The sequence below is a fragment of the Callospermophilus lateralis genome, chromosome 16, assembly GCF_048772815.1.
Source record: "Callospermophilus lateralis isolate mCalLat2 chromosome 16, mCalLat2.hap1, whole genome shotgun sequence".
NCBI lineage: Eukaryota > Metazoa > Chordata > Mammalia > Rodentia > Sciuridae > Callospermophilus > Callospermophilus lateralis.
The window spans coordinates 12,031,055-12,055,320 of NC_135320.1; the positions used below are offsets into that span (position 1 = coordinate 12,031,055).

Below are 24,266 nucleotides of genomic sequence, written 5' to 3' on the forward strand. Positions count from 1 at the left end.
TTGTGAAAGCAGCATGAACAACAGGTAGATACACATAGATGGCCATGTTCCAATAAAACTTTATGAGAATCGGCAGTAGCAGGTGTGCTTTTGCCTTTAGAACATAGTTTCTGGCCCTGGTTAGGCCACTGCTATATCCCCAGAGCCTACAGTAAGGCCTGGCATACAGCAGCAACTGGATGGACTAAGTGGACTTTGAATAATCTAATACATTTCACAGTTACATTTACAAATATTTGCAAGTTTGCTTCTAAGGCAGATGTTTGATCACAGTGCTAACTACAGCATCCAATGAAACATTCAGAAAAACTATTTCATACTTTATTCCCACATCTAAAATCTGAAAGGTACGCAGTTTTATTGGAGGTTGAGTAACTCTTATCTGAAATCCTTGGGACCAAAGTATTTCAGACTTCAATTCTTTCACATTTTGGAATATTTGCATAGTTGAGAATCCCCAATCCAAAAATATGAAATCTAAAATGCTCCAAAATTTGAAACTTTTTGAGTGCCAACATGACATTCAGTTTCAGATTTTGGAGCATTTAGATTTTAGATTTTTGGATTAGAGAGAATCAACATTGTATTTTCAAAAATAGATTGTACATCATGGTAACTACAATGAATAACAATGTCTTGTCAGGCAGGAGGTACATGTCTGTAATCCCAGTGACGGGGAAGGCTAAGGAAGGAGGATCACAAGTTTGAGGCTAGCCTAGATAAGTCAGTGAGATCCTGTCTCAAAATAAAAAAGCAAAATGGGCTAGGAATGTAGCTCAGTGGGACAGCCCTCCTGGGTTCAATCCCCAGTTCTCCCCTCCACATGCATACACACAGTGTAATATATACTTGAAAATTCCTGATAGCAAATTTTAAATGTTATATAAGAACAAAAGAAAATGTGAACATATATGTTCATTAGTTTGATTTATTCATTCACCACATATACACATACCAAAACGTTGTACACCATAAACACAAAGAATTTTTGTCAATTAAAATAAAGTAACAATGGATAAATCTTCTGGCAATGGAAAGTTCCAGGGAAGCCATAGCCATTTCCAATAGGAACTTTTAAAGCTGAGTTCTAACATCAAATTAACAGAGCAACAGGAGAGACCCTACCTTCCATCCTTCTGAAGAGGTGTTGAGCAGGGTTGTGGTAAATTCCATGACCCGGACCACAATTGTGCATTTACTATAGTTGTACCTCTCCTCCTCCTGTGGGCTGGGTCTGTCTCCTGCTGTCCCAGTGCCAAAACACTTTTCTGCTGCTATAATATCTTTCATAGCAATACTTTCTAAAAAGAAAGTCACTGACTTCCAAACTGAACACTGTGATTCAATACCTAGAAATAATTACATTAAAATATTAATATATGCTTCTTCCTAACTCCACTAATTTCAAAATTAAAACCCAAAAGTACAATCCAAATAGAATCCAATTTAGACTCATACAATAATTTACCTATACAAGATCAAGTCATGATTCTCAAACACTGCCTATGAGAATATAAATTAATATGATCCCTTAAAAGGGCGATTTGGCAATTCATACTCAAAGCTTTAAAAATTATGCATGCCAATCTCTATCAGCTGTTTAAAATACACCTATGCTTTGATCCAACACTAAAATATTAATCTAATAAAATAATGGCAGAGGGCTCGGGTGGTGGCTCAGTGGTAGAGCTCTTGCCTAGCATGTGTGAGGCACTGGGTTTGATCCCCAGCACTACATTAAAAAAAAAAAAATATATATATATATATATATATACTGTGTTATCCACAACTAAAAAAAAATAATGGCAGAACCACAAAGATGTGTTTATAAGAATGTTCATTTTAGCATTGGTTTTATTAACAAAAAAAAAAAACAACCTAAATGTAGTTGAAAGGGGCAATATAAGACAAATTGTGGCAGTGGTCTTTAAGTAAGTGTGGACGGGCATTGGGCGCATTATAGAAACAATTTCCTATCTGCTACACATCATTTTTTTTTTTTTTTAAATAAAACATCTGTGTGGACACAATTGGGCTGTTTCTCTTATCCCATTCACCATGACTGCTCTTTCACCTAACATATTACTAACCTCTCCCATTACTCCAGGATTATTAAAGACCTTCAGAGATACAAACAAAGGGACAATTTGAAATATCAGTATAAATGTTCAAAGAATGAATAAAGGTAATGTAATGACTAAGTAAGAAATCTTCTTGGGCCAGGGTTATAACTCAGTGGTAGAATGCGAAAGCATGCATGAGGCACAGGGTTTGATTCATAGCACCACATATAAATGACTAAATAGAAAATAAGGGTCTACCAACAACTAAAAAAAAAAAAAATCTGAGGGCTGCCAATTCTTTGTTTTCAATGTAAGATAAAGTTAATCAAAATGTTAATTAACGCACTGTTAAAAATAATTTAGTAACAGATCACTATGTATTCAAAGAATTGAGACTATATATTAAGAATTACATTGGGCTGGGACTGTGGCTCAGCGGTAGAGTGCTCGCCTAGCACGGGCGGGACCCGGGTTCAATCCTTAGCACCACATAAAAATAAAGGCATTGTGTTGTGTGCATCTACTCCCAAAAAAATAAATATTAAAAAAAAAAAAAGAATTACATTCTCAAACATCAAATATCCTTGTCTCCAGCAAATCATCAGAATAAGAGACTCATAAATGCCCACCACATATTTGAGACCAGCCTTATCGATTTAGTTAGGCCCTAAGTAAATTAGTTGGACTCTACCTCAAAATAGAAAATAAAAAGGGCTGGGGATATAGTTCAGTGGTAAAGTATCTCTGGGTTCAATCACTAAAACAACAACAACAACAACAACAACAAAAAACCCACAAGATAAAATTGCCTAAGGACGCATTTCTCAGAACTTACCCCCATCATTAAGCAATATGGACTAAACAAAATCAAATATCTAAAAAATGTAATTTAACATTTTATATGTAATAGTTATTTATTAAAATTCTTATTATATAAATATGGTTGTAATGAATATAAGTGCCCTAATAATAAATGTAATGAAATGACATTGAAAAAATCTTTAAACATGCAGATCCTTTCTTTGCAAAGACATAGACAGGATTATAAGTGAAATATGAAACAAAAAACATAATACTTTGGGATAAAATAGTATGAGGGGAATGGAATGGAATCATCAACTCAGGGACTCTGCAAAATTTCCAGTAAACAAATTGTATTTTAAAGATGATGATATTAAATACAAAACTACCATAGCACTTAGGAACCATTGAATTAATGAACATTTTTAAAAAGGTTAAGTTTTATCTTAAAATAGCAACAAGAATGAAAAAAATGAGAAAATATATACAAACAATAATTTTTGGTATACAGAAAAAGTTTACAAGAGTAAATACTAAACTGTTATTAGCTTTTATCACTGAGGATTGCAATGAGGGGAGAAGATTTTGCATGTTTTGCTTCCTGAATTTTTTCCTTGTTAAAACTTTCTGAGAGTTTTAAACAACGAATTTAAGGTATTATTTACAACGGCTAACACTGGTGAAAAGTTTTACAACTGTTTTCACCTATCCTTCTGAATTGACTGTTTTTTTTTTTTTTTAATATTTATTTATTTTTAGTTTTCGGTGGGCACAACATCTTTGTATGTGGTGCTGAGGATTGAACCCGGGCCGCACGCATGCCAGGCGAGCGTGCTACCGCTTGAGCCACATCCCCAGCCCTGGTTTTATATATATATATTTTTTAATTATAGGTGGACACATATCTTTATTTTATTTTATGTGGTGCTGAGGATCAAACCCAGTGCCTCATGCATGCTAGGCAAGTGCTCTGCCTCTGAGCCACAACCCCAACCCCTGAGTCGACTATTTTCACCTGTCCTTCTGAGTCAACTGTTTTCAGAATAGAATGAACTGTTTCTAAACCCCAGCACGTGTACACATATACGCACACACACACATACGCACTCCTCACTAGGCCCAGCTTCTACCATTCTCAAGCTAAAACTAAGACCTAGTCCCTCTCTCCCAAATTCCCATAATACCAACTTTATCTCTGACAGAATTGAAGAAAAAATGATAGTTCTTTTAGTATTTCAGTCACAACTAAGAACTAGAATATTGAATACTCCAATTTAAAAATTCAGTCAGGTGTAGTGACGCATGCCTGCAATCCCGGTGGCTCGGGAGGCTGAGGTATGAGGATTATGAGTTCAAAGCCAGCCTCAGAAACTTAGCGAGGCACTAAACAACTCAGTGAGACCCTCTATCTAAATAAAATACAAAGGGGGAGCAGGGGTGGGGATGTGGCTCAGTGGTCAAGTGCTCCTGAGTTTAATACCCAGGACCAAAAAAGAAAAAAATAATAATTTAAATAGTCTGGTTCAACCCATGGGAAAGAGGATTTATAAGAAGCCTAGCTGCAGAACTTGAAGCAAAGGGCACATCTGCTAGCTCCATATCCTCCATCCATATGCTCCATCCCCAAGAGTCACCTCCGTCCCTCATACACCCCACAGAGGTCAACAGAAGGATGAAGCCGCCCACCTCTTTTCTTCCAGCATGGGCTAAGAGTACACACTTGATCCTGTCCTCTGCAAAAAGCACTATTACTACCATAGAATGATAAAAAGCTGAAGAAATATGAAAATGTAAGGGAAAAAAGATACTACACAAAAACTTGGAATAAAATCACAGAATTTCCTATCCTGGTGAACTCTTTTAGTTATTCATGCAAACAAAAACCTCTACAGGGTATTTTACTAAAGATTCACGAAGAACTTGTGAACAGGGCTTCACAAATGGATGTGAAATGGCTGGGAGTGTAGTTCAATGGCAGAGCACTTGGGTTGCGTATGTGAAGCCCTGGGTTTTGATCCCCAACACTCCAAGAATATCAAATAAAAAATGCTTGTGGACGTTTTGGCCATGTTTGTGCAGTCTGTGTTTTGTCATCCATATCATATTCACTGTGAATTCAGTGATGCCATAGTTTGGATGCGGGTCCCCCAAAGGCTTATGCATGAAAGCTCTTAGGCCACCAGCTCCTGTGGCATACTAGTAGATGGTGGAACCTTTAAGAGGTACACCTTAGTGGGAAACATTTAGGGTTTAGGGACATATCCCTGAAGGAGCTACTAGGACTCTTGTCCCCTGATATATCTCTCTCTCTTCCTCCATCTCTCTCTCCCTGGCTGCCATGATGTGAACAGCTCCCTCTGACACATACTCCCAACACTAAGGACTGCCTCAACATAGGCCCAAATGCCAACTAACACCAACTAACCATGGACTGAAACCTCTGAAATCATGAGCCAAAATAAACCTTTCCTATTTGTAAGCTGATTACCTCAGATGTTCTGTCACAACAGAAAGTTGGCTGACACAAATGAGAATGCAGGAAAAATTCTTTGCATAGCACTAAGTAACCAGAGTCTGCTGTCAACTGTTACGATCACTTTGACATGGCAGCGAGCTATCTACCAGGATGATGCCTAGCAGACAGGCTATGCTAACTTAGAGGTTAAGTTTGACTTACCCAGGACCTCGCAGGCTTCCACAGTCTTCTCCCCGATGAACGTGTTGTAGCACTCTAGTGCTGCTAGGAACAGGTCCATCCACTGCAGGGTCACTCGCAGGCTGAATGGCCCTCGCAAATGCAAGAGAGTTGGTTGAGCAAGGATGCCCGATAGCTGATCACAGCCTGTGCCTCCCCCCTCAAATGTGTTTATGAGAAAAGACGTATCTTCTTTCTTAATAACATCTTTCAACCACAAAGAAGGGGACTTGTTGCCTTAAAAGAGAAACAAGATTAACACATAAAACATAAATAATTTCCATATAATTAAATTTCTTTAATCACTGTCTATTTGATAGTAATCTTTTATTTTACTATCATACTTATAACTTTATGTTTCACTAGAGTTACTTCCAAGAAAGTATTTACATCAAACCCACTCTCTTTGGTTGCCTTAAACACTACAAAAATGGTTGGACATCATTTGTAATAGATATATATTAATACCCTTTCCCAGAACTGAATAGGCACTTCACAGAAGAAAAAAATACAGTCAACAAATATATGAAAAAATGTTAATACTTCTAGCAATTAGAAAAATGCAAATTGAAACTACACTGAGATTCCATCTCATTCCAGTCAGGATGGCAATTATCAACAATACAAGGAAAAATAAATGTTGGTGAGGATGTGGGAAAAAATGTTCGCTCATACATTGCTGGTGGAACTGCAAATTGGTACAACCACTCGGGAAAGCAGCATGGAGACTCCTCAGAAAACTTGGAATGGAACCACTATTTGACCCAGTTATCCCATTCCTTGGCATTCATTGGCATATTTTAGTGATGCAGCAGCTCAATTCATGATAGCTAAAATATGGAACTAATCTAGGTGCCTTTCAGATTAACGGATTAAGAAAATGTGGTGTACATACACAATGGAATATTACTCAGCCATAAAGAATGAAATTATGGCATTAGCTGGTAAATGGATGGAACTGGGACTATTATGCTAAGTGAAATAACCCAATCCCCAAAAAACCAAAGGTATAATGTTCTCTCTGATATGTGAATGCTAACATACAAAGAGGGTGGGGTGGGGAGAATAGAAGTTCACTGGATTAGACAAAGGAGATGAAGGGAAGTGAAGTAGGATAGGAAAAGAAAAGAGTAAAATGAATCAGAAATGACTTTTCTATGTTCATATGTGAATATATGACTAGTGTTAACTCCACATCATGTACAACCACAAGAATGGGAAATTATATTCCATGTAGGAATAACTTGTCAAAATACACTCTACTATCATGTGAATCTAAAAAGAATAAAAAATAAAAAAACCCTTTCCCCTGCTCTTTTCAACTAACAAAAGAGTACTGTGGTTTTTAGATTCTGGTGTTAGCTGTTCTGCTCACAGCTGAGGAAATCTGGCCGGTGTCTCAGTAATCTACAAACAAGATCAATAATATCTATCTCTTGTGTTGATACAAAAATTAAATGAATTAAAGTAGCTAATATCTGAGCATATGTTTAGAATATCATTTACCACATAGTAAGTATAGTGTTTGTTTAGGAAAAGTCAAATGACCTGCTTTTCTTTTCTTTCTTTTTTTTCCACTTTTTTTTTTGGAAAGGGGATCAAACCCAGAGCCTCACACATTCTAGGCAGGCAGCTCTGCCACAGAGCTACATTCCCAGCCCTTTTTATTTTGAGAAAGTCTCACTAAATTGCCCAGGCTGATACTGAACTTACAATTCTCCTGCCTCAGTTCCCCAAGTTAGCTGGAATTATAGCTGTGTGCCATCACACACAACTTATATGACCTGGCTTTTTAAAAGGTATTTTCTTTTTGATATTAAACTTTTTCTAAATCAAAACAAGAAATATATAAAGTTATATTTTGTATTCTCTGATATCAGTGGCTCTGAAAAGATTAAATCATTCTGCCTGTAATGAAGTTAAAAAAGAATCAAAAAATAAAGTATTTCTAATGTATTAAGAAGACATTTTTTTTATTTTGTTTAAAAAAAAAGAAAAAAGACTACATTTCATGAGTCAGTCAATTGTGGTGGTGCACACTTGTAATCCCAAAAGCTCAGGAGGCTGAGGCAGGAGGATTTCAAGTTTGACGTCAGCCTCGGCAACTTTGAGAGATCCTGTCTCAAAGAATAAAAAAGAAAAAAAAAGAATAGGATATTTTACATATTAAAAGGGAACATTTCATTACTTTTACTAAGAAGAGTTCAAGGAAATGATAATACTAAGTGTAAAACATAAAGATATTGAAATTCTATATATCAAATACTAGCAAAAGAGAAGAGAAAGTATAAGAAAGGACAAAGGCAGATCAAGAAACTGAATAAGACAAGGGATTCTCAGCAAGAAGAGAGACAGGCCAACAACACACAAAGGAAAGTTCATGTCCTCCTTCTGGGCCTTCCCCCATCTGTTTCTGACCTTGTGCAGCACACACACACTCATCCTGGGTCTAAATTTTCAGAAGACACTGTGAAGCTATGCCTCCCTGACAGCTGGACACATGTCATGGGGACAAGCCTGCACCTGCTGTCATGTTCACAGGCCTAGGAACCTCACTGCACTATGAACTGAAAAGATGCCTAATGCTGTCCCTTACAAACCACTGGGGGAAAAGACACCAGAGAAAAAGAGTCAGATGTACCCTGGAAACCACAGAAGAGACACACTAAAGGAAACTCATTAATTTTATATGAATTATATGCTGGGAGAGAGGAAAGGCTCACCTATCACCTATATCCTTGGTTTACCAAAAATAATTCCTAGAGGTAGAACTATGAATTTAGTTCAAAATATACAAGTTTGCTATTAATAGGCAACTGAGAAAAGAAGAAACGCAAATGAAATGTCTGGGAGCAGTGACACACAGGCACTAGACACAAATCTGAGGGGGAGGCTCTGCCAGTAAGTAATTCTGCCTATGAAACACCTGGACCTCAGCTCCTTCAAAACAGCAAAACACATGCTGCCTACACTCCTCACTGACTGACTTCACAGTGTTATTAGGAGAGTGACTTAGGAGATTAACAAAAACTTGGTAAGCTGAAAGCAGCAAATCTGAAATACTAATCATGTTTTCAAGCAATTCTCTAAAATGATATATACTTCCATTATTTATATAAAGGTAGAGTATGAAATAAATTTATACTATATATTTTTCCATATTTTTTTAGTCGTAGATGGACACAATGCACAATTTTATTTTATTTATTTTTATGTGGTGCTGAGGAACAAACCCAGTGCTTTACAGGTGCTAGGCAAGGGTTCTACCATTGAGCCACAACCCCAGGCCCTATACTATATATTTATGAGGCACATATAATATATGGTATGAATATAACATATAAAATACATGATATATATAACATCAGAATATATGCTACAGTATAAAAAATTTAGAAACCTTCTGAGTAAACCTAACTTCAGCCCTCTATGCAATAACTACCCTTCCTGCTAAGAGGCACATGCCACAGACACACAGAGTCCTGGATCTAGACTAGTGACCAGAGTACTGAAGGGGGAATCCTAGGCCACGTTCTATCCAGGGACATATTCAAAGCTACCAAATCCCTGTTTGGATTTAGTAGAGAAAATAAAACAATACATTCCTGATAAATATAGTAATTATTTCAAGCCCATAAGTGCAATGTAATGTTTAATGAGAAATTCCTCAAAAGAATAAGTTAACTGGGGCTGGGGATGTGGCTCAAGTGGTAGCGTGCTCGCCTGGCATGCGTGCGGCCCGGGTTCGATCCTCAGCACCACGTACAAACAAAGATGCTGTGTCTGCCAAGTACTAAAAAATAAATATTAAAAAATTCTCTCTCTCTCTCACTCTAAAAAAAAAAAAAAAAAAAGAACAAGTTAACTGCTTTCTTTTACTATCACTGATCCGAGTGAGATCATTCAGACTAAGGACTATGGGAATTTCTTATTAATTACATGTTGTAATAGAACTGCGTTATCTCATTAAGTTAATATTTTGAATCTTAATTGAATATCATGTTAACTCCAATAGTGATACAACTCTACTTATTCTAAATGGGATTTTAAAAAAGCAAAACTACACTGAAATCTAAAATACTGGGAAAAGCCAAGGCATAGTGGCACACACCTGTAATTCCATCAGCTTGGGAGGCTGAGGTAGGAGACCAAAAGTTCAAAACGAGACTCAGCAACTTAATAAGAACCTGCCTCAAAAGAATTAAAAGTGTTGGTGATTTAGCTCAGTAGTTGAGTGTCCCTGGGTTCAATGCCTGGTACCAAATAAATAAGATACTAGGAAATTCTAAATTTAGTTACTCTGTACCATTTGATTAACATCAAAATAACTCTTTCTATAAATCTTTATCATCTATCACATAAATCTGAAACAACTACTTAACATATTTTTTTTTATTTATTAGAAATGTATTATAAGGGTTGGGGATGTGACTCAGTGGCAAAACACTAGCCTAGCATGTGTGAGACCCTGGATTCTATCCTCAGTACCACCAAAGAAAAAAAGAAAGAAAAACATATTATATAACACTCATTTAAAGAACAGAAATATCAGGTGTATTGTTTGATTTTTCAGTTTTATCTCAGAAGCCAAATATGTATATTCTTTCAAGTAATTGGCTTCAGAGTATCTTTCATCATTGATTAGGAAGATTGTGTTTTTAATAGTATGCATGTCTAAGCTATTGGCAAAAGCAAACTCAAACCCATCATTTCTTAGGAATGTAAAAATCAACATACCTGGCAGTAAAGGAACAAATTTATAAAAGAGTTCTATGGACTTATGTCGACATTCTGTCTGCGGCCTTCCACAGTGAGCTAAAAGCCACTTGACAAGATCCAATAAACATAATGATGTCGAAGGTGGGAATCCTCTACCAAGATAGAACACAATGTCTTTAATATGCTCTCCAACATTCAATATTTAGCTTATACAACAATCTAGGAGTTGTAAATGCAATTTTACCACACTGATATATGTAAAAAATCTCATTAAAAGGCATTCAGTTCATTTTTTAAATATATTTTGTTTTGTTTTGTTTTAGATGGACACAATATATTTTATTTTTATGTGGTGCTGAGGAGCGAACCCAGTGCCTCACACTTGCTAGGTGAGTGCTCTACCGCTTGAGCCACGACCCCAGCCCATCAGCTCATTTTTAATGTATTATCATTAGAAAATAATGACCTCAACAGCTGCTAACCTTCATTTTATTATTTTTTGATCTAGGGGAAATTTTTAAAAATATTTCACAATAGAACAACACCAAATATTTTTGTGTTTCCTTTTCAATGTAACTTAAATCAAATAAGGGTTTCAGATCTAAAGCAGTACTTCTCAGCATGTGGACCAGTATTACCTATGAACTAAGAATGCAGGTTCTCTGACTCTATTCCAGAAATGACACAGAAATCCTGATGGTAGGGCCAGGCCAGCAATCTGTTTTAATTATACCTACAGCTAAAGTTTGAGAACCAACTACTGGAATGCAGGTGTAATTCAATGATACAGTGCTTGGGCCCTGAGTTAAATCCCTAGAACTGCAAGAGAACAAGAGAGAAAAGCAACTATTTAAAAAAATTTTATAAGAATCTGGAAGAATTCATTTTAAAATGGAGAAAAGATTACTTTTGATCTACATGTTTCTCCAGGGTAATGGTTGCTAGCAAAAAGATCAGGGCTCCCCACCCACGGGAGGCTATAGGACGTATAGCATCCCCCAATCCTATCTGACAATGAGGCACCACTAGGGTGGAAATGATACCAATGACAGAAAACCACTGACCCGACACTTAGCCTGGGCTTTGAGAAGCTTCATGTCATCATTCTATAATCCTGTGTCTGTCAAAAATTCTACTATTCAATATTCAGTTCTTTTTTTCTTTCTTTTTTTTTTTCCTGGTAGTTGTAGATGGACATGATACCTTTATTTTATTGTTTATTTTTATGTGGTGCTGAGGTTCAAACTCAGTGCCTCACTCATGCTAGGCAAGCACTCTGCCACAGCCCCAGCCCTCAACATTCAGTTCCTAAACTTCAAATTTTACTGTGGAATAATTCATGCATTCATCAGCTAAATAAATCCACATCAAACTTGTATTCAAAATTAGTACAGGAAGGGGCTGGGATGTAGGTCAGTGGCAGAACACTTGCCTCACATGAGCAAGACTCAGGATTCAACCCCCAGCACCACAAAAGATAACAATAACATAAAAATCAATAGAGGTAAAATAAAATGTCTCAGTTTCAAAACTAATCTTCAATTCTACTATTCCAACCAGGATCAATAACTTCCACCTTAAGTCAAATGTTTTCAAACAGAATGCTTTTTAACTCCTTTGGAAAATTGACTCTCTCTGTTTCCATACTTTTTTTTTTTTTTTCAGGAAACTAATTCTTTATAGTTCCAAACATCTGTCCCCAATAATCCTTTAGTAGCTAAAACCAGAAAAGGAAACAATATTACCTACCGTGGCAAACGTCGTTTTTTTGCCTTGTTTAAAGAAATGTGCTTCTTTTCAATGATGCGCGTGAGGTGATCAATGGCATCACAGCACTGTTGAATTGTACCTGTTCTCCAGTAACAAAATAGATTCCAAAGAAAATATACAGCTAATTATTATTAATAAGGTAAGAGTGTATATTTATAGGTCTAATTTTGTGATTAAAAAGATAATTTTACTGTAGATTTAATATTTTTTAAAAAAATATTTTTAGTTGTGGATGGACACAATACCTTTATTTATTTATTTTCATGTGGTGTTGAGGATTGAACCTAGTGCCGCATGTGGGCTAGCTAGGCAAGCTCTCTGCCACTGAGCCACAACCCTAGCCCCTAGATTTAATATTGATCCATCCTTCAGAATACAAAATTTCAATAAATGGTTTATATTGCATGTCCAAAAACAAACCCAGATTTAAAACTATGATAGCATGGCGTAAGTATGCACACATATACACAGAGTATTATCACAACTACGGTATACCAACTACAATCTGCACCACCAGCACTGTCAGCAGCCAAAGTACAACTTTACACAATAAACTAGAGATAAGAGACCAAGTATATATTATAAAACCCCATGTTAGGCCAGAACCTTAAAACCTCAATTCAAAGCTATTCTTTAAGGAGTGTAAGTTCCTTGGTCTCCCATTCTTCCTGTGTAGGATAAACCATATTACATATATATAGCCACTGTAGAAGGAGAACAGAACTAAGGTGGCAAATCATTCAAAGAGATCTATAATTATTTAGGAAAGGAAAAAGGGTGCAAAGTAACCTCTGTCACTAAGATTTTGTTTCTATTCCTTTTTTGCAGTGCTGGGAATCACTGCCTAGCATAAGGCAGTGATTTTAGGAAAAGTCTCATTTGCTGAGAAAATGCATCTACGTGGATAATCAATATAAACAAAGTAAATTTTTAAGGTAAGGACTAAATTTTTAGCATTATTGCCTATGGCAGACTTTTGACATAAAGGTAAATCTTAACCTCTAAACTGTCTTTTTAAGAAATAAACAAAAACCAAGATGTAGACAAGTAAAAGAGAAGTCTTGCCACCTCACAGCTATGTGATGTAATGAGCCACAAACACTCTGCATCTTGAAATATTGGGACCAACTGAGGTTTTTTGTTTTGGGGGTTACTGGTTTTTTTTGGTACCAGCAATTAAACCTCGAGGTGCTTAACCACGGAGACAAATGCCCAAATTCCCAGTCCTCTTTTAAATTTTTATTTTGAGACAGGGTCTCACTAAGTTGCTTAGGACCTCACTAAATTTCTGAGGCTGGTCTTGAACTTGCAATCCTCCTAGCTCAGCCTGCCAAGCAACTGGGATTACAGGCGTATGCCACCATACCCAACCCAACTGAGATTTCTAGGAAGTCTTCTAGTTCAAAAATTCTATGACGTTTCTAGTATTGTTTAGACACAATTTAATTATAAAAACTTAACATTTATTACTCTTTAACAACTCTAGCCTAGCCCACTTCTGACACAGAACCTTCTTCATATTCCTTAATCATGGCTGAAATAGCTTTATCACAATCTTATAATGAGAGCTATTAAGTCATCATTAGAGAGTTCAGAGACATTAGCCTCCTCTCAGTGGCTACTGCATCCAGCTTTCTTCAGCACTGTGACTCTGCACATTTTTATGTTCATGTCATTAGTCACTGACTGGCTGCACTGCAGGATCTTCCACCAACCAAGGGTAATTCTACAGCCATCAGGGAATCTTAGGTGAGGACTTGAAAAACCTACAAACTGGATTTGAGGTATAGAAGGGACATATCAAATTTATTTATGGAAGATATGAAAAAGAAAACATCCCTTATAAGAAAATCACCTGAGCCTTAAGTACTGGGTGGGAAAACTTTTAAAACCTTACAGCAAACAGAACAGCTGTATGACACATACCTAAGGATTTCTCATCTGCATGTGCCAAGGCCAGACTTTCCATATAGATCACCAAGGCTTCAAACACAAACTGATCTACTAAGGACTCTTCTTCCCTGCAAAATAAAGAATGTTAAGCTTCACCTAAGAAAATAATAAAGTGCTAAGGACACACACAAAAAAAGTAATGGTACTAAAGAATGCAAACATTCAACAAATTTGTTTTTTCTTTTCAATAAAAATCCAAATGTTTTAAAACATAAAACAACCTAAAATGTTTCTCAAAGAACACTACTTCCTTATTGAGCTGGGGATATAGCTCAGTTGGTACAGTGCTTGCCTCACATGCACAAGGCCCTGGGTTCAATCCCCAACAACATACACACACACACACACACACACACACACACACACAAATAATAATAATAATACTTCCTCAAGAGCAGAATAAAACATGAGGCTTTATAAATCAATCAAGAGGCAGTACTGGCTCTTTTCCATCCACGGGTATCATATGCCTCCTCCCCCTAGGAGACTGTTCCTGACACATAACCTTAGAACCACTATTCCAATCACATTTTACAGAGCTCATTAAAACTCAATGGAAGGAAAAAGAAGAACTGATACCATATAACACATCCATGTTCTTCTAAAATAAAGAAAATTTAAAAGCTCTCATCCTATCTTAAATCAAGTCAACATCTAAGAAAAGTAAGTCAAACTCAGAAGGTTACAGGTCATGTGTTTTCTCCTACATTCAGAAGTTTGAGAGGAAAGTGGAAAACAAAGATGAGAATAGATTTCCTAAAGATCAAAGGGCTATTGGTAGAGGAAAGGGACCCAAGGGTGGCAGGTGGAGAAGGATGGGGAAGTGCTAGGGAGTGAAGTTGGCCAAATTATATTGTCAGATTGTGTGCATGTAACAATAAATCCCATTAATATGTACAACTATAATTCACCAATTAAAAAATGTGTAAAGTAAAATAAAATAAACGTTTGGTAAAATTCAAGAAAAATAAAAAGAATTAGGGTTGAAGTTCAGTGGTAAAATGCCCCTAGCATCCCCTCGCCACAAAAAAGTATGCATTTAAGATCATAGAATGTAACATTTTTTCTACTTTCACGATCCAGCTACTGAGTGTCAATGAAATAAACTTTTTTTTTTTTTTACTACGGGGGATTGAACTCAGAGGCACTCAACCACTGAGCCCCATCCCCAGTCCTATTTTGTATTTTAGTTAGAGACAGGATCTCACTGAGTTGCCTTTAGCTCGTTGCCATTGCTGAGGCTAGCTTTGAACTTTCGATCCTCCTACCTCAGCCTCCTGAGCCGCTGGGATTACAGGTGTGTATCACTGCACCTGGCAAACAATTATTTTTAATTCTGAGAAAAAATTTAAGTCAACACCAATAGTTAACTCTGAGCCTTTCATAAGTATATCTAGTACATGCAAGTAATCAATTCAATCAACATCTGTGCACCATCTAACTTATACACTCACACATAACTGACCACATATACAACGGTAGTCCTAGAGGATTACAATGATTAATGTCAGTATAGCTGTCTTAGTCTGTGTACTTAGTGAATGTGTAAATACACTCTACAATGTTCACAAAAATGACAAAATCATTTAAGGGCACATTTTTCAGAATGCATCCCTGCCATCAAGTGATATGTGACTGTAACACATAGTAAACTTGGTGTCCTAAGTACCAAGGGCCAATACTTAGTTGGAGAGGTCAGATCTCTCATGGGAAAATGTGTTCCTTAAAGACAAAGGATAGTAAAAGATTAAATATAACACAATAAGTGTCACGGGAGTTCACACAAAATTAAGAGTTGGAAGTTTCAGTGAAGCCTTCAGCCTCAGTCACTGTATTACCCCTTGGGATGGATGCATTCGTGCTATAAGAAGAGCAGAGCAAAGCACAGACGAGGGTATGGGACTTACAATGAGAAATGGAAACTGGTAGTCACACTGGCATGAGTATAATAATTTTAAAAAAAAATTATTCCCAAGGGGGACAGGGCCTTTCAGAGTTACACAAGCCCCCTACATGCCCCAACATCTCAAATCCTTGAAGTAAAGGATGCTGCAAAAAAAAAAAAAAACAGAACCAGTATGGATAAGAACATGGAGGCAAGCAGGAAAACAGAGAGTCAACCAGCAAAAGGTTCACTCGGAGGAATGATTTGTGAAAGAACTGCAAGTTGAACAGAAAAGGTCTTAGAAGGCCAAGGTAAGTATCAATAGTTTTTATATTAGGCGCCAGGAAAGCAGTTGATAGGTATTAGTAAAGAAATTATATGACAAAATAAGACTAAGCTGCCCTCCAAAGGATCATGAAACCAGTTCATCAGAATGCTGAAAGGAAATATTAGTGCTTCAATTTATAGTATCCAACATGCAAGATATCAAACAGTTCTCTTTCATGCATTCTTTCTCAAATTAGTCACTTGAAATGTGGTCTAACAAATTACAGTACCCAAGAAAGACAATGATACAGGGTAAGGAAACAGAAGCACAAACGGAGGAAAGAAGTCAAGAAATGACCAAAAGATGGGGCTAGGTATGTGGCTCAGCAGTAGAGTGCTCACCTAGCATGTGTGAGGCACTGGGTTTGATCCTCAGCACCATATAAAAAGTCCCTCATAGTCACACAGAGCGAGCTCGACATAACACAAAACTGGCAAGCAGGGACTGCAGAAAAGACATGCTGATAGCTGTCTCCAACAGGACATGGATGAATGTATCCTTCCACCTGGACAGAATGCCCAGGCAAATTCAAGTTTTTCTCTGAGACTGGCTCATCATGACCATGTTCTGGGAAATTCTGTGTTCTGCCTAGATCAGCTAACAGTGCTCATTTAGCCACAGGAGTATTAAACTTTGACTTACTCCCGACAGACAAGGTGGGCATTCTGAGCTGAGAAGAGGAACTAAGGGATAGCCCATATCCTTGGATGATACTTCCCCCATACATCAGATTCTGGTCCACTTCATGGCCATCTCTGAAGAAACTTGCCTTGCAGGATTGACTATGGATCCTGATGATCCAACTTGCTCTTATGATCTATGAGGAAGGATGAAGCCAGTCTCCATTCAATTTAGTCTCCCAGAATCCCTCAATAGGGAAATGACTCTCGGAACGGTGGCACATGCCCGTAACTCCAGTGGCTCAGGAGGCTAAGGCAGGAGGATCACAGTTCAAAGCCTTGAACTTGGTGAGATGCTGTCTCAGAATTAAAAAATATTTAATAAAAAGGGCTGGGGATATTGCTCAGTGATTCAGTGCCCCTAGGTTCAATCCCCAGAACAACAACAACAAAAAGTTAAAAGACTGCCTTTGTCTCACATAACTGTGCTTGCCCTCACCACCCACTTTTCAAAACACAAAAATATATTGTTTGGGGACAGGAGATAAATATAAAACTACGGAGAAAAGCAGGAAGAAAAGGAAAGCAGGGGAAGTAGCATAAGTCAAGAGAATGATGGCCCTGGAAGGGCAAGAAATTTTCCAGAATACTGGTAATGCCTTATTTCTCAATCTAGGGGGTATGTGACAACCTGTTTTACTATTATTATTCTATAAACTTTATACACTCTTGCTTTACGTACTCTTCTCTACAAATAGTTTTCACAATTTAAAAAGCTAAAAAAGAGGGGCTGGGGATATGGTTCAGTTGGTAGAGCACTTGCCTTGCATGCACAAGGCAACGGGTTCAATCCCCAGCACCACCACCACAACAAAAAGTTAAAAAAGAGCGGACCACTGTGGTGCACCCCTGTAATCCCAGCAACCTGGGAGGCTGAGGCAGGAGGGTTACAAGTTCAAAGCCAGCCTCAACAACTTAGCAAGATACTGCCTCAAAATAAAAAATAAAAAGCTGGGCGAGTGACTCAGTGGTAGAGCACCCACTGAGTACCAAAAAAAAAAAAGCTAAAAAATTAACATATGGCTTTAAGTGGCCAATTCTCATAACATACATATAGATTCCCATCCACACATTCATCTGATATTGGTTTTTTGGTTTTGTTTTTGTTTTCTAGCTACCAGGGATTGAACTTGGGCACTTGTCCACTGAGTCATATTCCCAGCCCTATTTTGTATTCTATTTAGAGACCAGGTCTCACTGAATTGCTCAGTGTCTCACTGTTGCTGAGACTGGCTTTGAATTGGCGATCCTCCTGCCTCATCCTCCCAAGCCACTGGGGTTACAGGCAAGTGCCACCACACCTGGCTCAGCCATCTGATATTTATCACTGATTCCCTCTTCTCTATGCCAGCTGTCACTTTCTGAGAAAAGTTATTCTGACCAAACAAGTTTTGATTCTCACTATAAGATTACTTAGTAATTATGAACTACTATGTAGCATCACTAATTTCAGTTGCAAGCTGAATTAGTATCTCTTTCTCTGACATGTAGCCCTCAAGAAGGGCTATATCATTATATCTTGGCATTTGGTACCATACCTGGCACATATTATTGCTATTATTCTTTTCTTTTCTTAAGGTGGAGTCTCACTATGTTGTCTAGGCTAGTCTCAAAACTCTTGAGATCAAGTGATCTTTTTTATTTCGGCCTCCTGAGTAGCTGGGACTATAGGTGCACACTGGTTCATAACATTCTAAACAAGTAATTAATATTCTTAATAAGTTACTGGTTCATAATATACTTAATAAGTGATGGAATCAATGAACAACCACCACTACCACCTTAGATCAGTAATTATCTTTTTCTTGGACTTCTGAAAAAGCCTCTTCATTGGTGTCACACTTAGACCCACTTTCCTTCCAACTACCAACAGATAATTTTAAGAAGAAATCTAACCACACTGATCCCAGCTCCCAAAACGCCACAGACTTGCTGAAACAAGAGGTAGCTGGTACTTTCACCACAGCAGCCCAAACCCTATTCCCCAGCCTTGCTGTATTATCTCCCAAACCTTCAACACCAGTCTGGGTAAATCAAATGTCTGCATCAACTCAGATGCCATCCCATTTCTTACCTCTCCACTACATCCCTTTGATCTGGACACCCTGGCTTGTTCTCATTTATCCTTTTGACATCCTTGCCTAACCTACTCTGACTGGACTGGATATACCCCCGTAGGTTCCAAAACTGCTGCAGTATTATGTTTGTATGTATTTCTTACTAGTTTCTAAGCATCTTGAGTACAAACTGAATTTTAATTCATTTTTTAAACCTTGGAACACAGCACAGCATCCAGCACATAATTACTTACTAAATACTTGATACAGAAATACATGAACAGAAATACTAAGCCACTTTTCAAAAAGTACCAGTACAAGTTTCAAGAGCAAATTTTATACCCTTCCTTGTCATGTGTCTCACATACCTGAATTCCCTATAGATGTTATTAAAAGCCAGTGATGCTCCCAACCTCTTGAAAGCACTGGGGTGAAGTGCAAAGCTGTAAAGTCGCTTGAAAAGTGACTTGGTATTCACTGGACTCTTTTCTTGCTGCTGTGGTGTTGTTTGTTTAATGGACCATTTGAGGAATTCTCGAATACACTGACCACAAAAATCTCTTAAAGTACTGTCGATGGGGTCTACAATTCCATCCTGAAACAAAGACACATTTATTTTACTAATGTTATATCCATATAGTGGCAGCCAAATACCCTTATCTGCCTTTAAGCATGACTAGAATGTTATGAAAATTATTTATAGCACAAGACAAGAAAAAATAAACACTAAGAGAAACAATCTGGTTTCCCTGAATCTAAATTCAAATGACAAGTTCCTTTTAACACAAGGAAAACATTGTCTTTTACACTAAATAATAAATTGAAAATTCCATGAAAAGGGGAGAAAATTCTGAGATAATTTGAATTTGTCCCCCCAAAATCCTATGTTGAAAATAATCTCTAAACTCACATGTTAACAGTATTTGGAGTCAGGGTCTTTGGGAGGTAAACAGAACTGAAATTAGGTCATGAGGATGGACCCCCATGATGGCACTCTCTCACCAGGTTTTGCCCTCCACATGTTACCATGCAGCAAGAAGGCTCTCATCACATATCAGCACCTTGATGTTGGATTTCCTGGCCTCCAGACCCATGAGTTATAGCCCATTCTCTATAAATTACCAAAGTCTGTGGTGTTCAGTATAGCAACAGACAACAGACTAAGAAAGTACATGTGCTGATGTTAGGGAAGTGACAATTCTTTCTAATAAAGCAATGGCTCTCCTTCACTGAAGTGCCATGCTATAAAGTTCACATTTCTTCATTACCTTCTCTTTCAGCCATCTCATTTTACTTTATCATTATCTCACTAGATTTCTTTTGAAAACCCTTACTTCAGCTACCTTTAGGAATCAAAAGGGAAAAGGCAATAACTAAAATAGCTGCTTCAGAATAGAAACAAAATAGAATAAACCACATCCAGCCAGGTATGGCAACACATGTCCATAATCCCAGAGACTTAGGAATCAGGGAAGGAGGCTAACAAGTTCAAGGCCAGCCTTGACAACTTAGTAAGACCTTGTCTCGAAATAAAATAAAAAGAGCTGGGGATGTAAGCATAGTGATAAAGCACCCCTGGGTTCAATCCCCAGTACCACAAAAAATATAAACAGGACTGGGATTGTGGCTCAGTGACAAAGTGCTTGCCTCACATATGTGAGGGTTTGATCCTCAGCACCACATAAAAATAAATAAACAAAATAAAGATATTGTGCCCATGTGTAACTGAAAAAAAAAAATTTAAATATAAACAAACCCAATCTGAATATAAGTAAAACACAAATTAAATTAATTGTATTTATTAGAAGCAGAATTCACTGGTAGACACTGCAAGGAATAATGTTATAGATATAATTATGGTCTGCTTCCTAATTAAAAATGTTCAACAACTTACTCTCTGTTGCCTATCACATGGCATACAATTAGGGTGACTCTAGGAGTGAAAGTAGTACTATTTGTAATTACACACCAGGATGTGTGGCTGCCCTACAGAATGATCTGCTCTTCTGTCCAACACCATTCTAGCCTCCCTTTTCACAATGCCCCTACACAATAAAAACGTGAAAACAGATCCAAATCCTCACAATCATCACAAACTTAATGCCTTCACTGCTTCTCTCTGGATGCTCTTGTCAATTTTCCTATTTTCCTGACTCATCTCAAACTTAAGAGAAAAATGGCACACAGCTGTAAACTGGAGTCAATTTGCAAGAACAAAGAATTAAAAGACATGTTTGAACAAATTCACTATGTGTTTAACTAGAGCTTTCAATTCTAAAGTGTATAACGAAATAAAATGATAAACTGAAATAATAGACAAAAATCAAACAATAAAAATTATTACTGTATGTATTACAGTTATACACATGCATCAAAAGATACCATAGTCTAGCTGACCTCATTACCTTTGTCCTCAGCAAGCCAGTGGTCAGATCCTAAGGACTCTACCTCTACCATGTCAGGAGAGTTCTATGTAAAAGATAAGCTGCTATTATTAGTAGGACCCTTTAACTATTGAATGAATACAGGAAAATACTGAGAAAGCTCAAAAATTCCTTATACTTTTAAACTAAGTATTACACTTAAAGTATTTTAAAAAGAGCTACCATACCTCCAATAAGTCAAAGAATATTCTTACTCCATACACATACACACACGCACCATACACACACTTTTAATGAGATAAAATTTGTTGAATTTACAATTGCCTTCCCAGAAAACAGAAGAAAAATATGTGTCAACTGTTATTTATAGATATTTAAAAGCATCTCTTAAATAAATAAATATGGCATTGTGTCCACTAAAATGGCATTAGAAATCAAATACAACAAAAGATAAAAGGATCCAACTAGAGGCTACATTTTGGTATTAAATGTAACTAGACAACAGGAATAGCAAGAAAAGAATCAACCACTACTCACCAATATGGTTTCTAGTAAGGTGACAGTATCTTGACTTTCAAATTTCTTATTATTAGTGAACCAGTGAATCAGTTGCATAACAAGTGGCTCATAAAGTTGCCTTGTCACCTGAAAAAACAAGACTTCACTGGAGTTTTTTTCCTTTGTGTTAAAGTAAATTTAAACTGGAAATTGAACATTAAATGGCATTTACAGTAGGGCAAAATGAAGCGAAACTATTACTGTGATTTCATTAATTTCTTTTTCTAGTTCAATTCCATAATGAACTATTCTTCCTTACTTTCTAGAGTTCAGCAAAGAAAAATGTACCTCTAAATCTCATTGTTCCTCTAGTTAGGAGGGTAATTTAGGGTATACATTATTTATCTTCATTACTTTAGGATTTTAAATGTGTATACAAGGTATTCTAGATTAGATACAGATTATCATTAATCAACCATAAAGCAAATAATGAGCCTGTGGCTTCCTACATCATGAATGCCATCCCTGTGATAAAATGAAAGCCAGATCAACGCCCTATACATACAGACTTTAAAGTCTATGCCATAGGGAAGAACAATGTTAAAGAGGAGAGGCAGGTGCCTCTGGTTCTGTTGCCTACTCCAAATACTGAGGAACCACTCCGAGCAATAGGCATAGGAACCAGATCACCGTGATTTGACTATGAAACTCAGGTAAATAGTCTTTACTATATTAAGACAACATTAAACCATGCCTAGACTACCAAGATCAGCCAAAGACCTTTAGGCTTCTATGGAGAGAATAGCTACTTCTTAAACTATTTATATGGTAAATTTCAGTTTCAAAAATTCCACTTAATCATGATGATTTCATATATGTTGCAAAATTTTCCAATACATTTATAAGTGACTTTTGCATTTCACTTTATTTTTTATGTGTACACTCTGATAACAGGGTTATGCCAGCTTCATAAAATGAAGTGAGATTTGTTTTTCTGCTTCATGACAGAAATGGAGGTTCTGTCCATGAAGAACCAAGAACAGGTCATTTCCCAACATTTCCAATCTGTTCATTGACTCCTAGCCACTTCTTCACTTCCTGAAAGATGGAGTTCATCCATCCATGAGCAGGGTGACAGCTAATCCACTTAAAGATGCCTAGACTCTCAGTGACTATAACATTGGCGCCCCAACTCTGTGGCACAAAAGAAGTTGCTGGGACAACTTTTCAAAGTCCTATTCTCCATGTCACATCCATAACCAATCAAATCAGAATGTTTGGTAGATTCCCAGGTGATTATTCCAATGTGTAGCAAACCCTTTGACAACTGAAGGAGACCTTTTTTTTTGTACTGGGGAGTTAACCTAGGAGTGAGTAGCCACTGAACTGCATCCCCAGCTCTTTTTAACTTTTAAGACAGGGTCTCACTAAGTTGCTTAGGGCTTTACTAAGTTGCTGAGGCTGGCCTTGAACTTATAATCCTCCTGACTCGACCTCCCAAGTTGCTGGGATTACAGAGATGTACCACCAAGCCTAAACACTTTTTTTTTTCTTTTTAAGTTTTCTATTCAAAATCATGCACTTACCTGATCTACATCACAAGCAAGGCGAAGCAGAACAGGAAAAGTGTGTTTATATAGCTGGTACATGGGCGGAGAACCCTGATCACCTTCGGGCATCTGAGTGGCTTTTCCCAACATAAACATGACCATGCTATGTAACAGTTCACAAGCTGCCACCTAAATAGGCCAAGAGTTCAACAAAGCTTACATTATAATGTTAACAAGAAAAGAATATTTTGAAGTATTTTTCAATTTAGCCCTTTAAGAAGAAAAACTTGTTGCACATAACTATCACTATCATGTAATATAATTCAAATATAAATTAACTGGAAGTAGCACTTCTTAGATAAAATTAATGCTTCTGTTCACTTTGATCTTCATCTAAGAACCAAGAATTGATATTTAAAAGCTTTAGACACTGGGACTAATACATTCACAAGAAATGTATTTCCCTTTATTTTTGCTTTTTCTTTAAAAAAAATTTTTTTAAGAACTATATTTGAATAATGCCCCATTACAGAATTATAGACATCACTTCATTTGTAAGCATATTTGCAACTATCATGGTTAGCAAGTATTTATTTATAACACTATATTAAAATTTCAGATGATTTGTTTTTAAGGTTGAAGGAATAATCAAACACCAAGTATCATTTTTAAATGCCCTTTGTACTGTATTTTTTATCATGAAGAATTTTTGGCATATTAATTTTCTGCCAGGTTATTATCTATTAAGATAATTTATGTTTAATTTTTATTTATCAATGATAAGTAAGCAGTTAGAAAAATACAAAATTAATGATAATGGAATGTCTAAAATATATTTTCTTTTCCTACCCAATGTGTTTTCAAAGCAACAGACCCTAAGTAA

General features: G+C 36.9%; 1 protein-coding gene and 1 non-coding gene across 2 annotated transcripts in view; both read right to left on the reverse strand.

Annotated features, from left to right (window-relative positions):
* Nucleotides 1–24,266, reverse strand: part of Prkdc (protein kinase, DNA-activated, catalytic subunit) — a 162,682-nt gene that overhangs the window by 103,169 nt on the left and 35,247 nt on the right. Inside the window, exons 25-32 of the mRNA XM_076836401.1 lie at nt 23,420–23,572; nt 21,873–21,980; nt 19,320–19,546; nt 13,975–14,069; nt 12,028–12,127; nt 10,297–10,430; nt 5,542–5,796; nt 1,126–1,349 (exon numbers count right to left, since the gene is read on the reverse strand). Of these exons, the coding sequence (XP_076692516.1) occupies nt 1,126–1,349; nt 5,542–5,796; nt 10,297–10,430; nt 12,028–12,127; nt 13,975–14,069; nt 19,320–19,546; nt 21,873–21,980; nt 23,420–23,572 (1,296 nt within the window). The remainder of the gene's footprint in view (nt 1–1,125; nt 1,350–5,541; nt 5,797–10,296; nt 10,431–12,027; nt 12,128–13,974; nt 14,070–19,319; nt 19,547–21,872; nt 21,981–23,419; nt 23,573–24,266) is intronic.
* Nucleotides 10,137–10,202, reverse strand: LOC143382404 (small nucleolar RNA SNORD50). The gene has a single exon (XR_013088966.1). It is a non-coding gene; the product is annotated as a small nucleolar RNA SNORD50 (small nucleolar RNA).